The sequence below is a fragment of the Martes martes genome, assembly GCF_963455335.1.
Source record: "Martes martes genome assembly, chromosome: 15".
NCBI classification, from domain to species: domain Eukaryota; kingdom Metazoa; phylum Chordata; class Mammalia; order Carnivora; family Mustelidae; genus Martes; species Martes martes.
Window position 1 is genome coordinate 33205975 of NC_137903.1, and position 26802 is coordinate 33232776.

The window sequence follows — 26802 nt, forward strand, 5'->3', positions numbered from 1 at the left end:
GGTATGGGTAACTATCTGCTTCATGGACTTGCTTTCACGGATCTTCCCTCACCTCCTCCCCCTAGTGGAAGTGTGGACACCCTCCTCATCTCCCTCCTGTGGCCACCAAGCCTCACTCAGAAGTCTTCGATCATTAAACAATAATTTTTAAACACCACTTCTCCTTTTCTTTGTTAAGTGCCATTTGAATTAGTTTTATATCTTAAATAAGGTAGTCCACTCTTCACTTACATTAGAATAAACATTTGGGTGCGGGATAAATGGAAACCTAATTTACATTTTATATCGTATCATATTGCATTCTGCTTGCAAAAACTCATTCTTGAGTTCAGTGAGTGTTAGATAATTAGATAATTGATATTTTAAGTGCGTTATATACTCAGAATACTTGTTGAATTGTTCCATATGTGCTCAAACTGTTTTTACGAATATTTGAGAAATTGAGCAGAGCAGTGAGACAGAGGAGGGAAGGCAGCCAATAAGGGATGCATTGTCAAGCCACAGACCTCTGTGGGTGACTTGAACCCATGGGGACACTATAAAGGATGTTAAAGACATACCAGAGCGTTATCTTACTCAAAAGGCAAGGGAGCTGGGGTATTGACACAGTAACTTCTACGGATATTCAGGATATTAAGGTCTGCAACTGGGAAGTGTTAATTACCTGGTATTTTTGACCTACTGTCATGTTGTCAGAATAACCTTCAGCAGTTCTTGAAAAAGCCTGGGCAAACAAAGCAGATACTGACCGTCTCGAAGTTGTCCCAGAGTGTGCAGTAGAGCCCGAGTAATATCAATAGGAACTTGGCAGTGTCTGCTACACACTTCAGTATGAGTGGGGGCTCTCACGCTCTCACATCTGTACACTGGTTTTCCTGCTCTGCTTTTGCTTCTTGGCCTCACGTTCTCCACTTTTTGGTTTATTTCCTCTATTTCTTGGAGAACATCCTCAATGAGCTGCCTAGGAAATGATTATCTAGAAAGCAAAACATGAGCTTCTGCATATTTGAAATGTCTTTATTTGAACACCTGGCTGGTAATTTCATTGAGTGTAGAAAACTGGGTTAAAAAATAACTTTCTTTTAGAACTTTTAAAGAGTATCTTCTTTGTACCATAATTTCCAATACTGCAACTGGAAAGTCAGAAGCCATTTTTTTTTATGACAGTCTACAGGATTTTTTTTTCTTTCTCTCTTTTCTTCCAGAAGGAGACTCATTCTTTTTTCCTGAGAAATTTTCTTGAGTATAGTTTTCTCCATAATTTCTCATCTCTATTTTTTTCTTTTTCTTTATGGATATTCTACGGGTCACGTATTGGACCTCTTTGTCAATCCTATACCTTTCTTGTATTTTTTTTTCTGTTTCCTGTGCCATCATCTCTGTTTTGACCGTCCCGCATGTTCTTTGGGAATATTTCCTTGCTTTTGTATTTTAATTGTCTTATCCATTTTACAAAATCTTCACAGCATTTTTTTATAAAAAGTGTTCTGTTTTTATGGATATAGTGACTATTCACATATAGAATATTAATAATAGTTTCTTTGGAATTTCTAGTCTCTGGAAACATCTGTTGTTGATGATTCTAGGTTACATGTTCATTTGTTTTTGTTTTTGTTTTAGGATTTTATTTATTTATTTGACAGAGAGAGCGAACACAAGCAGAAGGAGTGGCAGGGAGAGAGAGAGGGAAAAGCAGGTCTCCTGCGGAGCAGGAAGCCCAACACAGGGCTCCCGGGACCCTGGGATCATGACCTGAGCTGAAGACAGATGTTTAACACACTGAGCCGCCCATGTGCCCCTTATATGTTCATTCTTAAGGACAAGACCCACAGAAGCTAATCTAAGTTCTGTGTATTTGGAGAGACTAATCAGTAAGCTATTTTTTCTTTTGGGGAGTTATAGAGGGGCTGCTAATTGTTTCCGGGTATCCATTTTCAGGATTTACCTCCTTTAAGTAATAGAACTGCACTTACCCCTTTAAATATCAGCAGGGCACATGTGGAGCAACCCCCTAATGGGTGCAACTTCCTACTCGACTTTCTTAACAAGGAAGCTGCTTACCTTCACTTCCTCTTTCACGCTGAAATGCTGACAGGGTGTGGGCCAGCCAGTTTCCACTGTGGTGATGAGGGCAACGCCCCCGGGGATGTTAGAGAGGCAAAGAGGGAAGGGACCTTACCCCGGATGACCTCATTGGGCAGAGCAGATAACCAACCCGAATATGTCTCTACTTCTGGATTGTGGCATAAGAGAGATATAAACTTCTGCCTTTGTTTTAGCAATCTAGTTGATCCCCCAACACTTTCAGAGGATTTCCCAAATAGCAGTGTTTGTCGGTGTCTTCTCTATTGCTGTTCAGTTTCCTCCGAAGAAGATTCTCTGGTTTCCTGCCTGCTTCTTTATTAACTTGAATTTTTACCAAGCAAAATGAGATTACAGCCTCTCTTCTTCTCCCTAAACCCCTCGGCCTTTTTCTAATGCAACATTCACCCTGTCAGCATTGATTACCTTTACTTCCCTTCTTGAAATGATTTCTCCCATCCCTAGAAAGTTGGAGAGAGGGCAGTTGGTAGATCAGAGATTTCAGATGAAAATTTATGTATAAAAAAGAGATAGAATATATATGAATGGAGACTATGGATTGAGCTGCCATTTTCTTTTCTTTTCTAAGATTTATTTACTTATTTTAGAGAGACGAGAGAGAGTGTGCAAGTGACAGGGAGGGAATACAGAGAAGGAGAAAGAATCTCAAGCAGACCCCATGCTGAGTGAGGAGCTGGACCCTGGGGCTGGATTTCAGGCTGAGATCCACGAGATCAGACCTGATGAAATCAATAGTCAGATGCTTGATGACTGAGCCACCCAGGTGCCCTAAGCTGCTGTTTTCTAATGAGGGATGCAAATGGTCAGAAAAGGAACACTGTTTTCCAAAAATTTCTGATTCACAAATAGTCCTGTGAAGAGCTCTTAATCCTGTACTCGCATCATTTTAACAGATCAGCAACTGTCTGATGCCAATATTTTTAGGCTTAAAAATAAGATTATCATCCATTATGAATATTTACACTTAAATGATGCAAATTTATGTAACTGAAAATTTTTCTTGCTTAAGAGTTTTCTTAAGGAGTTTTTTTTCCTTTATGTTTAGCTCAGGAACCAATAGAAACACAATAATTTCAAAAAAAATTAGAATATAGCTTATAGTAGATATCCATCATTTAAACTTGCTAAAATACAAATAAAAATTAAGATCATGAGAGATAGAAGTTAATTTTCTAAAATTTAATTTATATAGTAATTTATTTTTTATTTTCAGTCAAACTAAAATGGATCAAATATTTACATTGGTAAAACCAAATCTTAGTTCTACAGGAGAAGCGTTTTTTCTGTTATGAAAATAGACTGTGGAATACATACAGAAATAAATAAATACTGTCTCTTTTCAATTAGTAGTTCCCAAATTGGCTAGTTTTACATTTATATCTATGATACATTTTGAGTTAATTTTTGCACATGGTGAAGGGTAAGAGTTGCCAAAGATTTTTCTTTCTTTCTTTTCTTTTCTTTTCTTTTTTTTTCCATATGAATGACCAATTGTTCTGTTGAGAAATATTTGTTGAAAAGACTGTCTTTTTTTCCACTTAATTACCTTGGCACCTCTGTCTAAAATGTGTGTGTGTATGTGTGTTAGTATATTTCTAGACTTTACTTTTTCCATGGATCCGTAAGTCCATTCCTATGCCAATACCACAACGAGTTGATCATGCAGTTTCATAACAAGTCTTGAAATCAGGAAGTAGGAGTCTTTTAAATTTTATTCTGCAAAATTTGTTTTGGCTATTTTAGGGCCTTGGCTTATTCATATACCTTTTAGGAATAGCTCATCAGTTTCTACAAAACATCTGCCAGGATTTGGTTTGGAATGCTTTGAATCTCTAGGTCAATTTGAGGAGAGCAGATCTCTTGATAGTATTGAGTCTTTCAATTCAATTCATGAACACAGTACATCACTCCATTTAATCAGGCTTTCTCAGCTTCCTTTCATGAATGCTTTGGAGTTTCCAGCTACCACGCACCATATAGAGTTGTGCCATTTTAAAAACTCTTCATTTTGAAATAACTATGGATTCACAGAAAATCACAAGTATAGTGCAGAGAGGTCCAATGTGCCCTTGACCTAGTTTCTCCTGATGGTTATATCTTAGAGAACTAGAATGATATTGATAATAGCAGGACCTTGACATTAGCTCAATGTGTGTGTAAATTCTACACTATTTACAGATTCTTTTTATTCCTTCATCATAAAGATCCTCCTTGAACTACCCCTCTATATTTATATTCACCCCCTTCCCCTGGCCCACCATTCCCATAAGGATAACTACTAATCTCTTCTCCATTACTATAATTTTGTCACTTTGACAAAGTTTTTGAAAATGGTTTTTGTCACCTAGCAAATTGCCCTTGAGATGGTAGTACTTTTTAAATTTTGATTTCCAAGTTTTCATTGCTATTGCTAGTATATAGAAATACAACTGAGTTTTATATATCGGCCATGTCTGTTGTGACCTTGTGAAATTCTTTCATAGGTACGAGTAGGTTTTCTATAAATTCTTTGGCATTTACCAAATAAACAATCATGTCTGAAAATAAACACAATTTTGTTTCTGCCTTTCCAAACTGAGTGCCCTTTATTTATCTATCTTACCTTATTGCACTAGCTAGGACCTCCAATATATTGCTGAATACGAATGATGGGGTAGATATCCCTGCTTTGATTCCTAATCTTAAGGGAAAATCATGCAGTGTTTCAGTATTAATATCATTTGTAGATCTTTTTACATGGGTTTTCTTACTTTGATAGCTCTTATTTCAAAGGTCAGAGAACTAACGTAAGCGTCCTACAAACTGCCACAAACTGTGTACACTTGAGAGCCACAGAAATGAGAGCCTCGTGGGTCCATAAAATCAATGAATCATGGTGAAATAAACATGAACTAGGGATCATTTTATTGCCTGGCTCCTGTAGCTCCTATTTTAACTGGGGCCATGGTGGCACTTTTTGTTCCCAGGCATACAGACAGCTCAGATCCAACATGTCTCTAGAGGTCCTAGTGCACATTCACTAAAGCAAATCACCAAAGTGTCCTTTGATAAAGGATTGGAAAACTATTACTATATATACTTGATATTGTGTTACATGGTCCTTCTGCAAAGGAATCTGTCTTTAAGTTTGAGAATGGGTGAGAAAATTGCCAAGTTAAAAAAAACATAATTGGGCAAAAGATCATGACTTTTTATTGGAGCAGCTTATCTCTGTCTTTGGATCACTTGTTCTTGAACTTTTTTGATTATGTATCATGCAATGCTTATGTTGGCCAATCCTTACCCTCAGGAACACCATATTCTATTAACCTCTTCAGAGATTTCTATAGGTCAGGATGTTCTCTCCCCTGGCTGCCTCCCAACCCTGCAGCCATATATGCCTCATCATTAAAGAGGCACTCATTTTGAGGGTTCGTACCTGCACAACCCTGAGAATGAGTGTCTTCCTTGATTTTGCATCCTAGGCATATTCTTGCGTCACTCAGTCACGGCCCTCCGCTACTTTTCACCCAGTCCACTTCTGGAGATAGAATGTTGTTACTTAGCCTTGCTATCCTGGGGTTCTCTAATCCCCACTGCTATTAGACAGTCACATTAGATAATATCTACTGCCAAAAATGCAACCTACAGTTAGCTAGCCAGAATAGAGTTTCTCTATAATCTTGGTCCTTGTTGCTGGAACATTCCTTGTTGTCCTGGTAATTGGTCATCCTCAGGGTTCTCATGAAGAAAATAGCTGGTAAGTCTTCTGGTTTTTATAAAATAAATCATTCTTTTATTTTTATTTGATAGATAGAGAGAGCGAGAACACGAGCAGGGGAGAGAGCCAAGGGAGAAGTAGACTTCCCGCTGAGCAGGGAGCCCAACGCAGGGCTGGATCCCAGGACCCTGGGATTATGACCTGAGCCAAAAGCAGACACTTAACCGACTGAGCTACCCAGGCGCCCCTAAAATAGATCATTCTAACATGTCTACTTCTCTGAGTCTTTAATCATTTCCTACTTAGTCTGCCTTAGAAGTTCTGGCATCTTTATACCATTTTGGACCATCATTTTCCCCAAGCTTCCAAAAGCATCCCAGAAGCACATAAGAGCTGATTCCCAGGGCACTTGCATTGTTATCTTGTGTTATGGAACAGTGTCCCTATCCTGACAAACTCTCCCTTGTCCAGCTTTATGATCCCCTCCAAGGCATACTCTCCCAGCTCCTACTACATGCTAAGTCTTGCAGATCCTGCATATGATTCCTCTCCTCTCTCAGTAGGCTCAGCATGTCCTTAGTCAGTTCATACTGAGATTTGATTTCAGCTCTTGGCCTGGAGGTGAGATGGGGCAGATCTTGAGGAAAGCAGTTAGGACCTTAGAAGATACCCAATGTATTTGATTCCTCTGCTGGTCTTCAAGCAGCAGGGCCACTATCTTATAACAAGGGAATCTGGGCCAATTCTATAAGCTCTTTGGGTTTAGGGAAATCTGGAGTTTGAAGTTCTGTAGTGCATCTACTTGGATATCCTAACGTCAAGTCTAAGGGCGCCCCTCCCTCCATTAGGGTCCTGACTTTAAGTAGAGACTTGCCAAGACTAAGAATTTATTTTTTACTGAAGTTTTACTATTGGTTTATGGTTAAATCCTGATTTAATCATATGATTAAATCCTGACCCTGGTCCTTAGCACAGTCTCCAAGCTGACATAAGAGTTTCTTTAAATACTAATGGGGGCAGGGAGGGGCACCTGGACTTCACAGTTGGATTTGAATTGTGATTGATTGCCTTGAACTTTTACTTTCAGCTAAGAGGTTGCTGAGCTTGCATCAACAGTCCTCAGCCACCCAATTTCACCATCCTATTTCCACACAACTCTCAAATGTCAGAGGTATTTCACTGGCCAATGTGTTTTTCTCCATTTATGCTTCATGACAGTTTACCAGCTGAAAATGTTCATAGTTGCAATGCTGCAGTAAGCCAGGGCTACTGATACTTCACCCCTCCCCAGTGAGGGAGTCTTGATTGTCAGTTGGCTAGTGGGCGATCCAATTCTAGAATCTTGTTCTTAGAGTTTGCTTCCTAGATCCACTTATGGTACAAACTGTCTTCAGTCAATGCCTCTAGAAGGGATTCAGATGCATATGAACTTTTGATAGTGTGATTTTGGCGGGGGTGAGGAACTATAAGGGAATGAAACAACAAGAGGGAAAGGAACTGAGCAAAAACCTACTCTCAGGTTAAGTGTAACCTTCACCTGATCCACAGTGGGCTCTAGGGCATCAACTGTACCACAGAGTTGTCCAGATTTGAATCAAGGAATCAGGATTTTGGTATCCCAAGCTCAGCCAGGCATTGGTTGCTCCTGAGGGAGCAGGGTATAACTTTCTATATCAGGAGTCAGGCAGCTCCTATCATCACAGTACGTGCTTTGGAGGTCATGGGTCTAAGCCATTAGTTGCAGTTCCAACAGCATCTGGAGGGTGGGTGTACCGTTGGGTAAAATCCAATGATGTTGATATACTCCCATATGGCTGAATCAGTGTCCTGACAGGAAATCATTACTGGCCAAAGAAATACAAATTATTTTGGTTTAAAGAAAAAGCTTGGATTTTAATTATCAGTTTTGAGTCAGAATTTGGCTTAACCACTAATTATCTGAGGAGTTTGGGGGACAATTTACTTAATTTATCTGAACCTGTTTCCTCATCTATGCAACAAGGTAGGCAAGAGCCATGTCACAGGAGTTTTTCAGAACTCATTATAATAATTTATGTGAAGTTCTGGTACAGACCTTAAAAATTAAAGGCAGGTTAACAAAACGTGTTGATTGATCATTTAAATTACATGAATCTCTTTATTGTAGTTCCTCTTTTTATTTTTTTTTGAAGATTTTATTTATTTATTTGACAGATATCACAAGAAGGCAGAGAGGCAGGCAGGAAGGGATTGTGGGAAGCACCTCCCCGCTGAGCAGAGAGCCCGATGCGGGGCTCGATCCCAGGACCCTGAGATCATGACCCGAGCTGAAGGCAGAGGCTTAACCCACTGAGCCATCCAGGTGTCCCTGTGGTTCCTCTTTTTAAAGGAAGCAACTATTTAGTGAATTTACTTGCTTTCTTTTGTTGAATTTTAATTGTGCTTACCTTAATATTCCAAAGAATTTTGTTCAGCTATATTTGGTAACTCTTATTTCTGAGAGAGAAGCATTTTGGCTATTATTGGTATGTAGCAATCATTCCAGTTCAGCTGAGTAGTGAAGATCACTTGAGGACAATTTTCAGAATTTGCTCCTTTGCTTAGACAACCGTCTTTGTCTCTTCAAGGAACACATATTCACAGTTGGTGGGCAAGATATAGAATCCAGGTTGATAGTTTCATGCATCCCACTTAACTCTTTAAGTTGAAGTTCCTAAAGTTTAAGTTCCTAAATTTAGGAAGTGATCTGGGTGAATAACCAGGCAATCCCAGATGGCTATGAGACACTTAGTCTAGAGGTTACCAGACTAAGAAGAATAACAAATGTGCCTTCCATCCAGTTGTGTTTACTGCTTAGAAGCCAAATGCTAGGTTCTCCCGGATCCAGCATCATTCAGATATTCTGAGAGTCACAATAAATCTTCCTTTCTCCTTAATTAATCATCTTCAACCACTTAACTTTCAATGCATGCTTTTTCTGTGTTGCAAATACAGGCTAGAATAGCTTCTACACTAGAACAGCTTCTACACTAGAACTATTCTACACTAGAATAGCCTCCAAGTTGCAGAGTGAATCATTTGATGTTTTATGTACATTAAAAACCCCAGTAACTAGGGAAAAGAGGTTCCCCCTGAGGTACTATAATAATTGTAATTGTAATTATAATTGTAATTGTAATTATAATTGTAATTATGTGGACTGGGTTCTTGAGATTTTCCACACTTAGAGACTCATACTACTCTGTTCTGCCTAGACTATGTGCTATCTAGAAAGAAATTTAATGTTCAAGCTTTAAAAAAAATCCATTCTTCTATGGGTAAGTTACACCCACTTCTCATCACAGAAACCACTTCTCAAACAGGCACCCCTTCGCAGACATTCTATTCTCTCTCATGCTATGAGTTCAAATTCCTGCAGAACCCACCACATACACTGGGCATCATGGGCTGCACTCCCCTGTGCTTTTTTGCTCTTGTTTACTAGAGGAATCATGGATATATCCAGAAAGGAACTCACCACGTGCCCCATCTGAACAGCAAGGGAGTTTTAGGATAACAATAACTACATACAGAATCCCAGAGGGCTCTCCTAACAACCTCCAGACTCTTCTCTCCAAGAATGGGGCCTTATCAGCTGACCCGTGTTAGAGCTGTGCTCAGCACCTGGTCTTCTTGTCACTCCCCCTGTCCCTCCCCTTTAGTGACACACAACTGAGACTTTGCCAAGGCTGGTTACACTGGCTTAGGCACCATTTCGATTGTTACTGAGAATTCTTTTCTTCAGATTAATTCAAAGGTCTGAGAACACTGAGCCCCAGTATGGCACCTCTGAGACTCTGTGCCATGGCCTCCAAGTTGCAGAGCGGTTTCCCAGCACTGTACATCTTTGGGGTCTTGACCCTACTGCTGTGCCCTTCTGGCTTGTGTGGTGAGTACAGTAGTTAGTTATAGGGAAAGGAGAGTAGTCGCTCTAAGATATGCAGGACAAATACCCAATTAAGAATTAACTGAATATAGTCAAATAGTGGTAATTCATAACCCTTTTGAGAGAGTATAATGAACTATGTATTCATAAAAATGAAGAATTTTAGAATAAGAAGGAAATAGTTTTAATTCAGGTAGAAGCTATTATTATGTCTAGAATAAAAATGTGTTGATATGCAAAATTACTCGTGAGGCTGCTTTAGCAAAAAGTAATCTTGAATTTTCAAATCAGTTTCTTATATTGCAGTGCTCCAAGATGCCTAGAACAAATTTACTTTCCAAATAGGTTAACTATACCATCCATAATCTTAGTTATTTATTGATTGGGAATAATTTCCATCTAAAAAGCAAAACTATTTTCTGTTGTCAGATGGAGCTAGAGAGGATAATACTAAGTCAAATAAGTCAGTCAGAGAAAGACAAGTGCCATATGATTTCACTCCTATGTGGAATTTAAGAAGCAAAACAATGAAAGAAAGAAAAAAAGAGACAAACCAAGAAAGAGATTCTTCACTATAGAGAACAAACTGATGGTTACAGGAGGGTCGGTGGGCAGGGAGATGGGTGAAGTAGGTGATGGGGATTAAGGAGTGGACTTGTGGTGAGGAGTACCAGGTTTTGTATGGACATACTGAATCACTGTGTTGTACACCTGAAACTACTGTTGCAATGTATGTTAACTATACTGGGATTAAAAACTAATGATACATAAAAATTCTAAAATACATTTTCTGTTATCAAATACTGAGTAAATTTTCCAAGGTAAAATTATAGAGTACTTTATGAATTGTAAACCATTATATAAATGTAAGACATTGTTATTGAAACATAGGGAAATTTTTGTCAGAATGAGAAACGAAAGTGTCTGAGAGAAGTTACCAGAACCAACTGAAAGCTTGCTGCTGTAGAAATTTATTTGTTGTTCTGTTATTTAAATGGAAATGTCCTTAAAGCAAAGTGATATTGTCTTCTTTTGTTAACTGACATTATTTTTTATCTGAGAGAATTAATTTTCATACCTAAAAATATTTATTAACATATTCTCTGAAACAGCTATCATAGCATAAAAGTTGAGGATTTGAGATAGTTTAGAGGGAAAAACCCCAACCCTAAAATAATAGCTGACTGCTCCTAGGTGAGCTGGCCTGTTGATTTAAAAATGTGAAAGCCATGCTTTCTACATCACTGAGAGTGGTCAGGGGAAAGCATGGGTTAATTAAGGAAGCAATGTTTGGGAAAAGATTTTTCACATCAGATGCATGAAAATTATTGAATGGCAGTGTTAATTTATTATTGAGTGGCAGGATAAAGGACTTCATGCTCAGGAGACTTTTCTCAGCTTCATCTCTGAGTTCCCTTCTCACACAGTCTGGGGTGATAGAGGAAGACCTAATCAAATTTGTCTTGTCTTTCAATTATTTCTTCATGATCCCATTTCCCTACCCCTTTTTCCTTCTGTTCCCTCATCTTTTCCCATTTCCCATGGCCTCAACCCTCTGAAATGATAGTTAATGTCTGTCTGCTCTGACCTGAAGGTCCTTTCCCTCACAGTAAGGATTTCTGATGCCAGACTTTTCTCATGGCCCCAGTATTGCTCTGCCTCACCTGTCTTACCAACCACTCAACTTCCACCCATCCTTTGAGACCTGTCTCCAGCTTACTCCTGGAGACCTTCCCTCCATCCTGCCAACACCTTCTCCTATAGAACTAATTTCCTGTCCTAATCTGGCACTAGAGTGGACTGGTACAGAGCTGTGGTACAACTATGTATGTGGCTGATGTGGGAAACAAAGGCAGAAGAAAAATCATTAAGTTTCCTTACTACCTACAGCCCACTGACAAGTCCTTAAGACAGGCAGAGTGAGACTTCTCTAGGGACTCAGCTGCCTTGATACTGACACTTTGCCATGGGGAAAAGGTAATCCTAGCCTGACAACACCCCCCGCCCCATGCCCCAATCCTGTAAGCCTATTTTAACATACAAAAATTCTTTTGGAAACTTCCTTAATCTCCAAACCCCCCAAGATACATGTTGGCACTCATCCCCTAAGCATATGGGCCCCCGATACACATATGAAGGGTCTCGTGACTAAGGTTTTGTTAGACAGTAAGAAATGACATTTCCCAACAATAGCTAGCCCCCTCGAGGTCCTGAAAACCTTGCTTCCCTGTTCCTTAGAGACTTATATTATCCCTAACCCCCTTACAACTTGGAAATATAAAATCAGTCACTCCTCATGACCCCAATGCAGCTCTTTCTGCCCATGGGTCCTGTCCCCATGCTTTCATAAAACCACTTTTTTGCACCAAAGACACCACGAGAACTCTTCCTTGGCCATTGGCTTCAAACCCTAACGTCTTTCCTACACCAGGGCTACATCTTATCTTTTTTAAGTAGATTGCAATTATGCCTCCTTGATATTACCTGAGAAGTGTAGTACAGAACTCTTTATGTGTGTTCGGTCATAAAAATTAAGAGCTATTTTTTTTATTTCTATGGAGGGGCCTAATCTGCAGTTTAATAAATGCTCTATGGAAGCTGTTGACTCATGCACAGGTGAATTCCTTTTCCTTGATACTAAAACAGAACTTACTTTGGGATTATTGTTCTTACGCTTTCTGGACCCTTCAGAGTTACAGCTTTAGGAGAAGCAGAGGTAAGGGAAACAGTGCTTGACCTGAGCTGATTCTTTGCATCAAGAGTGTTTCAAGCTTGCTTTCTCTCTTGTGTTTTGTTGTTGTTGTTGTTGCTGTTTTTGATGGGTCCTTCCTCACCACTGAGAATCTGCTAATTGCAATTCCCTGGTCTGCTAGATCCCAGGCTCCATCTCTGATTCTGGATGTTCTCTTCCTCTTTCCTATCTCCTAAAGACCTAGGGACTCCTAGGGATTTATTTTCACTGAAGCTTTCTTCCAACCTCAGGAGGTCCTTTTGCACAGGTCTGAAGACACCACCACCAGGCCTGTCTTTTTCATGCAGCCCGTTTCCAACTCACTGGAAGTACTCACTCATCCTTTGTTCCAAATAATGTCAGGAGTACGGGCCAATCTCAAAGCAACAGAAATAAGTCCTTCACCCTCACCAACAGAACCACTAGACAGCCCCCTTTTGCATTTTGGATTTCCCAGGCAGGGGCTCAATACTAGGCCACTGTGTCTGATATCCCTGCAAAGTGAATAAAGATATATTGGCCTTTCTCAGTGAGCTCCTTAGTGCCTCTCTGTCAGTCTGAAGGAGAAATGCACCCACATATTTGCCTCACCTGGGACTAATTTGAATTTAAAAGATTAAATTCCTAACCTTTTAGTGCCTTTGATTTGGGCGAAGGAGTTAGGAGTTTTCTAAGGGATTCTGAGCTGCCTACTTCATCAATTATGGGATGTTACTTGACTGTGCAAGAGTATTGTTCTTCAACCAAAACTTCCATTTTATGGCTTTTAGATATCTATTGATGCCTCCATAAAGTAAGCATCCAATGACCACTACAGACAGCAGAAAATAGCAGGATTCCAGAAAGTACCAGTGGACTTTGATACAAACCTGAGCTTAATCCATGTTACTGACACTTCCTAGCTGTGACCTTATGTGCAACATCTGACCCCTCTAAGGTTAAGTTTCCTTTTCTCTGGAATGGGAATGATGATCGTACTGCCTCGGAGACTTATTGTGAGGATTAATTATTTAACATATCTAAAATGATTAACACAGTGCCTAGCAAGTAGCTAAGGTCTCAGTAAACCATTCCTATTGATTTTGTTAAGGAATTGAAATATACCTCCGCAGTGTAATTTAATGACTTCATTCGACAAAATAAGAAGAGTCCCTCACTCTGAATTGTTAATTAAATTAAACCCTAGCTCATTGTCCCCCACCCTTCTCTTTTACCATTCAAGATTGCAGAGTATTTCCGAGCATTGCCCATGGATCCCATAAAGACGTGAGTTCATTTTTCTCCTATACTACTGTCGTAAAATATGAATGTGATGAAGGATATGTTCTGGTTGGAGAATCTAAAATCACCTGCAGGAACTCCCACTGGTCGCTTCCAGCCCCTCAATGTAAAGGTAACTTCAACCTCACTGATGACCTTGATTAGAAATGTAGAGCCTCTGTGATTGTTCTGATTCTAGTCTCTTTCCAGCCAGGGGAAACCCTTAAAATTTTTTTTATTGTACTATTTATTCATTTCGTGTAGTTAATGCATGCATATGGTACACTATTTTCAAAGTCTGAACCATCACCCAGCTTATCAGTCTGGGATGTAACCGTTGTTACCAGTGTGTATGTTTTCAGAGGTAATCTAGAGGACCGCTTTTTGCTTTTTTTTTAATAAAAGTTTTAATTGAAATGTAACATACTGCAGAACAGTGTACAAATCTTAAGGGTGAAGGTCAACAATGATTACAACGTGAACCTACCCTTGAAGCATCTCATGTCTTCCCTCAGTTACTCCTGACTCTCCTCCCCAAAGAAGGTCATTCTACCAACACCATGTGTAGGAGCCCTGAAAATACTGGCTCCATCTTTGGCCCCCCGTCTTGTTCATGTCCGCTTGATGACCTCTTTTGTGGTTATGTGCTCCAGACTCATTGGAGAGTAACATACATACCTCAGAAACACCCACCAAGGTCCGTGTAGGGGAAGGCTCGCTTTGGCCTCGCATGAATCTGAGATAAAATAGTCCTCCCTCTTTCTGAGCTATAGATGGCGCCACTAGATCTAATTAAAGGTCAGCTGTCAATTAGCTGCACGTGAGCCCCTCCATCTCCTTGAGGTGTCTGTAATACGGTGCCCTCTCGCTCTAAAAAATCCGTGGACTGAGGTCCAGACTTTTTGGAGAAGAGCTGTACAGGGCCTGGGTCCTTGTCAGCCTGACTCTCCCCCTTCCCCCATCAGTAAGTTACTCTGAAGAAAACTCTGTGTAAACTGCAGGGTGTGCCCTGCTTTTGTTTTTTTGTTTCAAAATGCCTTTTCAGCTTGGGGGGTACTTTATTGTCCCTCTTCCACCTTCTAACACCATGGATAAGTTTTGCCAACTTTTTAACTTTGTATCAAGGAAGTCATGCTTGCACTTCTTTGTGCCTGGCTTCTTTCTTCATCTATGTCCTTGCACATTGTGATAGTTTATTCGTTTTCATTGTTTTGTAATAATTCTTCTGGATAAATAGACCATATTTTATGTATTTTATAAGAGTTTACGTTTTTCGTGTTTTAGGCTATTATGAATAATGCTCTTATGAACACTTTTGTGTAGGTCTCTTGGTACTCATGTGCAAATATTTGTGTTAGGAACAAGCTCAACAGTAGAACCGCTGCTTTGCAGAGTGTACACATTTTCATCTTTCATAGATGATACCAAATTTTGTTCAAAAGTGGTCATAACAACAACTTCTGTTTCTACAAGTAGGGTATGAGTGTTTTAGCTTTTTGTTTTTTGGTTGTTTTTTTTTGTTTTTTTGTTTTGTTTTGTTTTTAGATTTTGTTTATTTATTTGACAGACAGAGATCACAAGTAGACAGAGAGAGAGGAGGAAGCAGGCTCCCCGCCGAGCTGAGAGCTGGATAGGGGTCTCGATCCCAGGACCCTGGGATCATGACCTGAGCCGAAGATAGAGATTTAACCCGCTGAGCCACCCAGGTGTCCCGAGTGTTCTAGTTTTGATAAACATAAATTCTAAATTCCAATTTATTTCAAATTACCAATATTGTCCTTGATGTTGGAAACTTCTGTGATTGTTTAAGAAACATTTGCCTACTGCAAGGCAGTATTCTATGCAACAACAAAATACAACAAACATGTTCTCCTATGTTTCTTACAGAGCTTTAATGTTTTACCTTTTACAACGATATCGCCAACCCACTTGAAATTCCTTTGCGTTTATGGGAGAAAGTGAGGGTCAAAGTTTGGTTTTCCCCAGTGGACAATCAACTAATTGTGTACCACTTATTAACTGGGCTGTAGTTCCCACTTCCTTTGGCACAATTCGAGTGTCCATGTATGTATGGTCTGTTTCTACACATAGAGATAGCAATCTTTAATTTGAGACTGTCAGCGAGGGTTTGGCAACATTTTAATAAGCACCTGCTTCATTTTAAATAAATGCAGTTATGGATAAATTCCAAACCTCCTTGAGGTGTCTAACATCTCCATTAGAGCCTCATGCATACCATTCATCTTCTCATGATGAAGTTGCCCTAATAAGAGATTTCTGGTTGACCACCAAGTTAGGTGTGCCTTTTTAAAATCACAGTTGCTATTAGTAAATAGCAACTCAAGAGGTTAATTTCCCACCATTATCTCCATTTAACACGGGAAGACGTTAAGGGTATGTGAATAAAAATTATATACTTAGGATCATAGAAAGAGTGAGGTTTTGAAATATAGCAGTTTTAAAAACTTGGATTCTAGGACTACAATCCTTAGGTTAATATTATAGTAATGTCATCTAAAAGTTATGTGTCCTTAGACAAGTCACATAAACCATGTGTACCTCATTTTTCTCTCTAGCCAAATGAAGATAATTATAGTGTTTTATGGGGTGCCGGGGTGGCTCAGTTGGTTAAGCATCCAACTCTTGGTTTCAGCTCAGGTCGTGATCTCAGGGTCATGAGATTAAGCCTTGTCTCAGGGTCCATGATCCGTGCAGAGTCTGCTCGAAATTCTCTCTCCCTCCCCCCTGATTACCTTTCCCCTGCTTGTGCTCTTTCTCTAAAATAAATAAATAAATAAATAAATAAAATAAATCTTTGGAAAAATAACAGTGTTTTATCTTGAGAATAGTATGTAAAATAACATTACTGTTATTAATGTTATCGTTGCGATCATACAATCAATGGAGGTAGAGAACAACTCTCAGCATGCAGATATAATTTATTATCAGTGTTTCTCATCCCCTCAGGACTCTTCACTTTTGCAAGATTTTATTCTGAGAATCACAGCATGATCAAAACTGCGTTTCCTTTACAGCTCTGTGTCTGAAACCAGAGATCAAAAATGGAGATCTGTCTGTGGATAAGGACCAGTATGTTGAGCCTGAAAGTGTTACTGTCCAGTGTGATGATGGTTATGGTGTGATTGGCTCTCAAAAAATCACCTGCTCAGAGAACGGCATCTGGTTCCCAGCGGTGCCCAAGTGTAAGTGGGTAAGTGCCACACATTTCAGGATATCCTGTCATGTTCTAAAAATTGTAGCTGGTATCAGAGCCCTGTCAACCAACGTTGATGAAATCAGACTTGTATCAGGACCCACGTACGAGTTGTTTAAATCACATTGGAAGTCAGCCTCAAAGCACTTGGTGAGCTCTTTTTTTTTTTTTTTTTTAAGATTTTATTTATTTATTTGACAGAGAGAGAGGTCACAAACAGGCAGAGAGGCAGACAGAGAGAGGGGGAAGCAGGCTCCCTGCAGAGCAGAGAGCCCAATGCGGGGCTCGATCCCAAGACCCCGGATCATGACCTGAGCTGAAGGCAGAGGCTTTAACCCACTGAGCCACCCAGGCGCCCCACACTTAGTGAGCTCTTTAAAGCGAGTTCTAATTCTCTCATTTTATACTAAGAAGAACCAAGCCCCCAGAGAGGAGGGCTCCCTAGATCTAGGTGACCTGGCCCCTGGCCCTGTGTTTTCTACCGTACGCACTATGCTTTTGCACAGCCGTCAGCACCGTTCCTTCGCTTGTCCCTGAAGGAACCCCCCGGGTGTCTTCTGCAGCCTTCCTCCTTCCCTGCTTCCACAGTGATCCGCCGCACGTGAGGAGTGCTGCTGTAGCGCTGGGCACGCCGCTGACACAGAGTGCCTTCGGGTTTCCTCCACCAGTCCTGAGGACGGGCCGGATCCTCTCATTTTCCTGTCACCGCTGAGGCATCCTGAAGACACCCTGTACTTCCACAGCTGGAGAGACGTCTCTACATCTTTCCTTTTATGTCTTGTAGGAATTCCAGATGGGCTGTGAGCAAGTGCTGGCGGGCAGTAAATTCTTCCAGTGTCTCCCCTACCCAGACGACGTGAAAAAGGCCCTGGAGATCTATAAGTTGTCTCTGGAGATTGGACAACTGAGCAAGAGTGAGAGTTGAGGAGAACACCATTTCGAAACCAGCACATCCACCCTCCCCCACCTCCGCAAAAATAGAGAATTAGGTACATTTCTCTCATGAGCAACTCTACTAATGCTTTCTTAAGTACTGTTTACTGGAAAATGAAAAATACCCGTGTTAGGAGAATCTGTTGATACCCTTAGTGCCACCGATACTGTGGAGCTGTTGCTTTGTACCTTCACTCAGCCTGTGCTTCTGCTGTCCTGGCCGTGGTGCGATGACAGAAATAAATAATGAAAAAATCCAGTGTCTTAGGAAGCCTGCTTCCCTTCCTCTCTCTCTGCCTGCCTCTCTGCCTACTTGTGATCTCTGTCTGTCAAATAAATAAATAAAATCTTTAAAAAAAAAATCCAGTGTCTTTGTTTTCACTTTGATGCCTGTATAATGAAAAACGAGGGCCCTATACCAGTCACTTCCTAATGTTTCTCTAATTAACCTCCTTTTCTATTTTACTGTATCACAAGGAGAATGTAGTCCTTGCAAATGTATACTTGTGCCTTGTCTAAGGTGTCTTTACTCCACATCTTCATGTCCCACCTGTCCCTCACTGCCATGGCCAAATATCACATCTTCCTCCAAGTCTCCTGCTTGCTTGCTTTTTTTTTTTTTTCTTTTTTAAACATTTTGTTTATTTATTTGACAGAAAGAAAGAGACAGTGAGAGAAAGAGCACAAGCAGGAGGAGTAGGAGAGGGAGAAGCAGGCTTTCCGAGGAACATGGAGCCCAATGTGGGGCTCAATCCCAGGACCCTGGAATCATGACCTGAGCCAGAGGCAGACGCTTAACCGACTGAGCCTCCCAGGCGCCCCTCCTGCTTTCTTTCTCTATTCGATCACCAGTATTTGTCTGGAACAACTTCTTACTTCTTTACATTTGTTTTTGCTCGATTTCCCTTCCACCCAATATTAACTACATCAAAAGTCTTTGAAAGTCTAATCTTTGTGTCACCCAACCCTTGAGTATGGCCAAGGCTTCCAACTCTTTTCTTCATATTTCAATTAAAACGACTTTAGTGTCTCTCTTAGACCGGATTCTCCAGAAGCAGACCCTGAGGAAAGGATTCATGCGCAAGTAACTTATTAAAGAAGTGTTCTAAAGAGAAACAGGAAAAGGAGTATGGGGAGAGGACAGGACAGGGAAGGAGCCTAGGACCGTGATGGGGCCAAGTCCTACAGGAACTGGCTTAGCCTTGTCCCCAAAGGGAACTTTGGACTATGAATTTGCTTACATTTTTGTCCCAATTCCAGGTAAAGGAACTGGGTGGAGAGCTAGCTAGGGGGGAACACAAGTTCCTAGGACATCCAGCTCTCTCTGGGGGACAAAACTGTCTAGCAGCCTGAGAAGGCTAAACCAACAGAAGAGAAGGTAGGACCATGAGAAACCAGAACCCACGGAAACCGGCAGAGGAACACACAAAAATGGTAGAAGGGACTGAGGGGGGTTGGTGGGGCTCCTCAGTGCTTATCCCTCATGTGTCCCTCTTATAGCTCTGGATAGTCTTGGAAAACTTGTCTTTCTGACAGTCACCTCTTCTTCTAAACCTTCACCTCCTCTGAAGTCTCATTTCTGTTCATGCTGACTTACACTGGCCTCTGCTTCTCCACTACATCTTGATCTATAATAGAGAAAATGGCCACTTTTCTTTGATTTCTTTAAAACAGTCATCACATGAGAAAGCTTCACAGCTGACTTATACTAAAGCTTTGGAGTTAACAGAGGGGTGATATGGCTGGGTACACAAGACAGGACTTCCACAGTGAGTGATCTTAAAAGACCATTGCCTTGGGGCGCCTGGGTGGCTCAGTGGGTTAAGCCTCTGCCTTCGGCTCAGGTCATGATCTCGGGGTCCTGGGATCGGCACCCCACGTCTGGCTCTCTGCTCAGCAGGGAGCCTGCTTCCCTCTCTCTCTGCCTGCCTCTCTGCCTACTTGTGATCTCTCTCTGTCAAATAAATAAAAATAAAAATCTTTAAAAAAAAAAAAAAAAAGACCATTGCCTTTTCCCTGCCACCAGGAATATCTTCTGGCTGACTTTCTTTGCATGACCTTGTCGGTCTCCAGGCTTTTCCGGTCTGCCATTTTCCCTTCTCAAATCTCTCCTTGTCAGACGTCATCTGTTCTTGCTCCCGCTGCCCCAGAAACTCATTTCCCCTCACTTTATTAGGGAAAGCATTTTAACTCGTCATCTTTCCCTAGTCTCAGGAATTTTATATCCAAAAATTCATGAATGTACTCAAATAAACAAAGTGCCATCCATTCCATATCTGGACATCGAGCCATAGAGAAGATTCAGGAGAATCTCTGCAACATGAGTCTTTCCATATTTCCTGCCCTGCAGTTTCTGGAGGGCGGTGTGGAGACACTTTCGCACTGATGTGAATTATGCCACAATCTTTGTATTTGTTAATTACAGTTAATTACACATAATTATAATTATAGAAGTGATATATATGTATATACGAACAAGAATTCAAGCCTTACAAAGGTATATATGAAAAATGAAAATGAAATTCTTCTCTCCTTCTGCCTAAGTCCTAGTATTTTGAGTTTTCCTACTGGTTAGCTTAATCATTCTGAAGAGGAAGAACACACTGTATCATTTGAATTTTTCTCTCTAAAGAATGTATTTTGACTTCCTGCTACAGAATGATCAATCTAGCTCTGACTTTTTCCCCACATCTCTCTCTCTTCCTTGGTCAGTTTCATGTAATTTTATTTTCTCTTATTGATGACTTATCTTTATGGCTTTAAATAACTTAAATCTCTATTATTTATGCAACTCTAATTTTTAGTAATTTGCTGTTTTCCTAAAGTAGTACAAGCAAGTAATTCAAAAGTCAAATAATCCAAAAAGACTTGTAATGAAAACTCCGATAGTTTGACATACTCAATCCATCCCTTGGTCTTATGCCTCCAGTATAACCCACTTTCAACTTCTTAAGGTCTTTCCTCGGATATTTATCTACCGATTTCCAAATGGCACTCTCCCCCTTCTTATGTTTATTTATTATTTTTCAACATTATGTATCAACTTACCATCCAGAAAGAATAGAGTTTAGGTCCTTTGCAGTACCACCTCTCCTCAGTGTCGTTGTTTCCCACTCCTTGATTAAATTAACCTTCAGTGTTTACCTCATTACGACTGAGCAAATCGCAATCATTGCTAACAGTGATTACTAACACGGTAAGCCAAGTAATGACTTCTGAATCTATTTCCTTATAAGCGAAGGCTTTAATTTTTATGGCTTGAATATTTTATCTTGCTTTTTGGCTTAGTTTCCTGCTCCTGTTGCTGACTCTTGCTACATGCCCCAATAGATCTGGCCGTATATTTCTGAATATGCCGAGACATGTCAGATATGATTTCAGTTCCACTCCTCCCTGTGCTACCCCTCCTGGAGATTTCCTTTCCGGGCCCTCTAGCTAGTGGTTCTGAAATGAATTGTTGTTTACTTTTAAAATCTTAAGGCTTCCCTTGGCTGCGCTTTTCATTAACTTGGTTCCAAGTCTTCATGTATTTTGGCTTATTTCCTCATCTTTTTTAGTGCTTAAGAAAAAGGTGCCTGGGAAGTAACATCTTTACATGTGTTAAAATATCTTTTTTTTTTCAATTTTTTTTTCTACCCTCACAGTTAATTGATAGATTACTTATATGTAGAAGTCAGGGCTCTTTCAGAATTTTGAAGGTATTTCTTCACTGTCCCTCGCCTTCTGGTGCTGTTATGCAATAGTCCACGATGTTCCAATCCCTTAATACAGTGTTATTGACGCCCTTCCCACCCCCTCACTGGTTTTAGTACCTTCTCTTTATGTCTGTGGCTTTACTGTAGGGTGCTTTTTATGCATTCCATGGGTACTGTCTGGGATTTTTTTTTTATCTGGAAACACATCTGCTTCAGAATTTAGAAATTTTTTCCATTATTTTTTGGTTTTATTTTGTCTTGCCTTCTTTGTTTTCTTCCTTCCGCCCTCTGCCCCTGGAACTCGCTTCAGTAAAATACTCTTTTCACCTTTCCTACCTTACTTCCGGTATCTTTTTCTTTGTGTTCTACTTGCTGATAGATTTTCTTGACTTTGTTCGTTAAGACCTATATTGAAGTTTAAAATCTATTATTTCATTTTAATTTCCAGTAGCCTATAGTTGTCTCTACATGTTCCTTTTAAGTGGCATCCTGTTCTTTTCTTATGGATACAATACAATTTTTTCTGTCTCTGAAAATATTATGTATAGGGTGGAGTTTTTTTATATTCCCTGCTTTCTGCTCATAAGAAGGAATGAGACCCTAACATATTGGCTAATGTTTCTGTATGAATGAGCAACGTTTCTCTAATGGCGAACTTCTTTGTAGCAAGACGGGCAACAAGTTTTAACTATTTGTATGTTTGTTTTATTTTTAAATGAGACATATCTTTTCTTTGGGGATGCTTAATGTCTCCTGAGATTTCTGTAATCCCCTCTGGATTGATCTATCAAACTCACTCTTTTCTCTTGAGTTTCTTTCTTTCTTTTTCTAAGATTTTATTTATTTGAGAGAGAGAGCATGACCAGAGGGGAGGCGTAGAGGGAGAGCGAGAAGGAGACTCCCTGCTGAGCAGGGAGCCCAATGTGGGACTTGATTCCAGGACCCTGGGATCACGACCTGAGCTGAAGGCAGACTCTTAATCGACAGTCACCCAGGTGCCCTTGAGTTTCTACTACTTATGTGTACCGTGTAAAATAAAGAAATGAGTGCTTCTAAGTTTGTATCTAATTTCATTGGATGCAACTTCTATCTACATACTATTATTTTTGCATTGCACATTTATAGCTCATTGATTCTGTTGAACATCTTTGACCACTACCTACTGAAGACAGAACTAACTTTTCTCATATAGTACACTTACTATTTCATTGTGGGCTTTGTTCACAGTAAGTGTCCAATCATCATTTCATACAAGGGTGTTTGAAGTTCCACGAGCTAAGACCTAGTACGAAAGACCAGTTCTAAAATTTTCTGCTGAATGTAATTCCTTCTATGGGACCAAAAACAAGTGGTCTGTTTCTTTACTGGGTTTAATAGGGAAATCCAGAGCCATGAAAAGGCCAAGAATAGTTAAGATAAACAAAACAAACAAAACAAAGCTGGAAGACTAATACTGGTAGATTTCAAGACTGGTTATAAAGCTAGATTAAGACAGTGTGGTGTTGGTACAAATAGAATCAAGTGAATTATGTAGTTGGATAAAAAAATAAAAAACTAAATATATTAAGGCAAATATAAATTATATATATTATTTAATATAATATTAAATTGTGACAAATTTGACCCTTCAGTGTGCTGGGAAAGGATTTTTTTCAATACATATTTTCTAGGTCAGTTGGAAAGCTGTATGGAAAAATTATATCTTCATCCTTATCTTACCGCTACCCAAAAGAAATCCAAGTGGATTATAGATCTACATATGAAAGGTAACATATAGAAGATGTGATCTTAAAGTAGGCAAATACTTCTTATATACAGAAATATAAAAAGCATTATGAAAAAAGTTATAAATTATCCAATATTAAAATAAACATCACTGTTAATTTAAAAACATCATTAAGGTTCTCTAAAGAAGACATAAAAATGGCCAAAAAAAATAAACACATGAAAAGCTACTCAGCATCATTAGTCATTAGGGAAACACAAATCAAAACCACAATGACACCCTACCTCCCACCCTCTAGGATGACTTTCATACTTTGTTGGGAAGAATGGAAAATACTGTAGCTGATAAGAAAAAGGTTTGGCAGTTCCACAAATAAATTAGAGTTAGTATATTCACTTCTAGCTATAAACCCAAGAGAATCGAAAGCATATCTTCATACGAACATAAACACACCAACGTTCATAACAGCATTATTCATAATAATCAAAAAGTAGAAACAACCCATGATGAGTGGATAAAGAGAATGTGGTCTATCCATGCAATGGAGTACTATTCAGCCATAAAAAGGAATGAAGTATCAACCCCAGCTACAACACAGATGAACCTTGAAAACGTGATGCTAAGTCAAAGGAACCAGACACAAAGGTGTCTGGTTTAGACATTTCTCTGAAATGTCTAAAACAGGCAAATCTACAGAAACAGAAAGAAGATTAGCTGTTACCAGGGACTGGGGGGAGAGAATGAAGAGGAACTACTAAGGGGCCTGGGGTTTCTTCTTGGGGTGAAGAAAATGTTCTGGGATTAGATAGTCTTGATGGTCACACAACCCTATGAATTATACACTTTAAAAAAGTGAATTTGTGAAATGTTAATTTTATCTCAAAAAAAAAAAAATGAATTGGGCTAAATTGTCTCCCCCATCCCCCCTGAGGGGGGATGTATATTCAAGCCTGAGTTACTCTAATACCTCAGAACGAAACTGTATGCAGAGAAAAGGTCTTTGAATAGGTGATTAAGTTAAAATGAGGTATTTAGAGTGGGCCCTAGTCCAATATGCTTGGTGTCCTCATTAGAAGAGGAGATTTGGACCCATATACACAGAGCTTAGACATGTGTGCTTGCAGACAGAAGACCATATTCTGGAACAGAATTCTCCCTTCCAGCTCTCAGAAGAAACCAAACCTGCTTACACTTTGATCTCAGACCTCTAGCCTTCAGAACTCTGAGAAAATAAGTCTCTGTTGTTTAAGACACCCAATGTGTGACAGTTTGCTAGGGCAGTACTAGCACATTGGTATAGATACCAAAAGGCAAGCCACAGAATGGCAAGTGGTATTTGTACTCTTGTCCAACCAAGGACTTACATCCAAAATATATAAAGAATTCTTACAAATCAATGGGAAAAATATACTAGAATGGAACCCACTAGAGGAATGGAAAAAAGATCTGAAGAGCCTCCACAACAAAGGATATTCTAGTGGCCCATAGACATATAAAAAGATGATCAATTTCATTAATGATCAGGGAAATTACAATTAAAACAATAGTGTATGGTTGGGCTACCACCTGGATGATCTTGAGGCCATTAGCCCAAGAGAAATAAGTCAGACAGAGAAACACAAATACTGTATAATCTCTCTTATATGTGGAATCTAATATATATATAAGCTCTTAGATGCAGAGAACGGTTTGATGATTGACAGAGGTAAAGGGTGGGGGTGAGAAATGGGTAAACAGTTTTTTTTTAAGTTTTAAACAAATTCAATAAATTTTTAAAAATAAAACAAAAGTCCTTTAATATGAAAGCATAAACATCATAAACTGATGAAATATTTTCCCATAAATATGCATGTAATCAGCAAAAGAACAGTATTTCAATGTACTACAAGGCATAAGAATTCCAGAAAACAAATTAACTGTCTAGAAATGCCTTTGCTTATTTGACTATGAACTTTAAGTGTAATATAACTTTGCAGAAGTAAAGAAGCTGCAGCCGAATTTTGTTTCTTAGTTTGGATGATTTAAGTGGTTGTTGATTTCCCTAAGACTTAAAGTTGGTCAAGGAAACACACACACACACACACACACAAACACACACACACATCCTACTCACAAATACACTAGGGATCAGGCTTTTTCATAAGAACTTTCAAGTATAGATACAGTGGTTATGTACAGAGAAACAGTGAAAGAGCAACTATATAAAACAAAACAAAACAAAACAAAACAAAACAACCCCTCCCCCAAAATAAGCCACAGAGCAATTTCAGGATATCCCCAGAAGAACTGCTAAAATGAGAAAACACCAAGTGTTAGGAGAAACGTATGGCGACCCCAAATCTGGAAAAAACTGTTGGTGAAAGTGCAGATTTGTCCAACTGCCTTGGAAAATTCTTTGGTTGCACTTATTAACATTGAACATGAGCCCATTCTGTGATCTAGCATTCCACCCTTACGCACTGCCCTTCAGATGTGCATGTATCTGTTCAACAACACACAAGTGTTACAATGTTTGTAGCAGCCCTATCTGTAACAGCTCAAAACTAACCACCAAAACACTCACCTGCAGAAGAGGGGATAAGTCAACTGTGGTACATTACATGTGGTACATTACAACAATGGAGTGAATGGTTATATGGATGGATTTCAAAATATAAAATGTTTATGGAAAGATGCCAGACACAGAATAGCACCTACTACTTTATTGAACTTATGTAATGTACAAAAGCAGACAAAAGTAATCCATGGTGTTTGAAGTCAGAATAGAAATCCCTCTGAGGAAGGGGACATGAGGAGGGCTATGAAGATTCTGGTAATGTTTTGTTTCTTCACTGGGGTAGTGATACGCGGGTGTGACTCGTGTGTAAAAAGTCAACTAGCTCTATAAGATATTGCACTTTTTTTTGCATGGAAAACATATTTCAATAGAAATTAAATTAACAACTGAGAAGAGAGTGGATTTTCCCTACCCTAGTGATCAAGGAGGTAATGGCAGATTTTCCCATTTCCTTAGAATATTCTTAATAGTGCATTCTGATACAGGAGAAATTGCCATTTTCCTCACAATGGAGTTCGTATTTTCAAAGTTTATCGGCTGCCACTCTTTGCCACTTTACAGCTACACCTGATATCCATGTGTACTATGCCACCAGTTTTGTGGGAACCCCAAGTCCCAGTATCCAGAAGTTTCATCTGTGCTGTTTTGGCTCCCCCTATTGGCTCATTGATTTTCACTAGTCCGGTAAACAATAGCCAGAGAGCATTTAGGTTCTTAGGAGCTAAGTGTATAGTTTTTAGCATTTAGCTCCTTAGGAGCTAAGTGTATAGTTTTTATGCCCTACTGGTAAGTTCTACCTCCCTTTATACACCTCAAGACATTAGGTATCTCAAACGATAAATGGTAAAATAATCTGGGTGCATAATACTATACCACTTCATTGTCCCAACTTTTTTTTTCACGGAGATTTTGACCTACTAGAGGTGACAACTCTGAATCACCCCTACTGTTACCACTGATCTACTCAGTGAGAGCATTT

At 39.6% G+C, this 26802-nt stretch overlaps 1 protein-coding gene across 1 annotated transcript; it reads left to right on the forward strand.

Annotated features, from left to right (window-relative positions):
• The first annotated feature begins 9484 nt into the window (after positions 1-9484).
• Positions 9485-18197, forward strand: LOC308355774 (apolipoprotein R-like). Its single transcript, XM_080824247.1, has 4 exons — positions 9485-9710; positions 13661-13831; positions 16734-16909; positions 17697-18197. The coding sequence occupies exons 1-4, from the start codon at positions 9602-9604 to the stop codon at positions 17835-17837; spliced, it is 597 nt and encodes a 198-aa protein (XP_080680373.1). The 5' UTR covers positions 9485-9601; the 3' UTR covers positions 17838-18197.
• The last annotated feature ends 8605 nt before the right edge of the window (positions 18198-26802 follow it).

Excerpts from the sequence above, each read along its gene's own strand:
- LOC308355774 (XM_080824247.1), top strand. The coding sequence starts at position 9,602 with ATGGCACCTCTGAGACTCTGTGCCATGGCCTCCAAGTTGCAGAGCGGT. Across the intron at positions 13,832-16,733 it reads TCCAGCCCCTCAATGTAAAG|CTCTGTGTCTGAAACCAGAG; the intron begins GTAACTTCAACC and ends TTTCCTTTACAG. Across the intron at positions 16,910-17,696 it reads CGGTGCCCAAGTGTAAGTGG|GAATTCCAGATGGGCTGTGA; the intron begins GTAAGTGCCACA and ends TATGTCTTGTAG.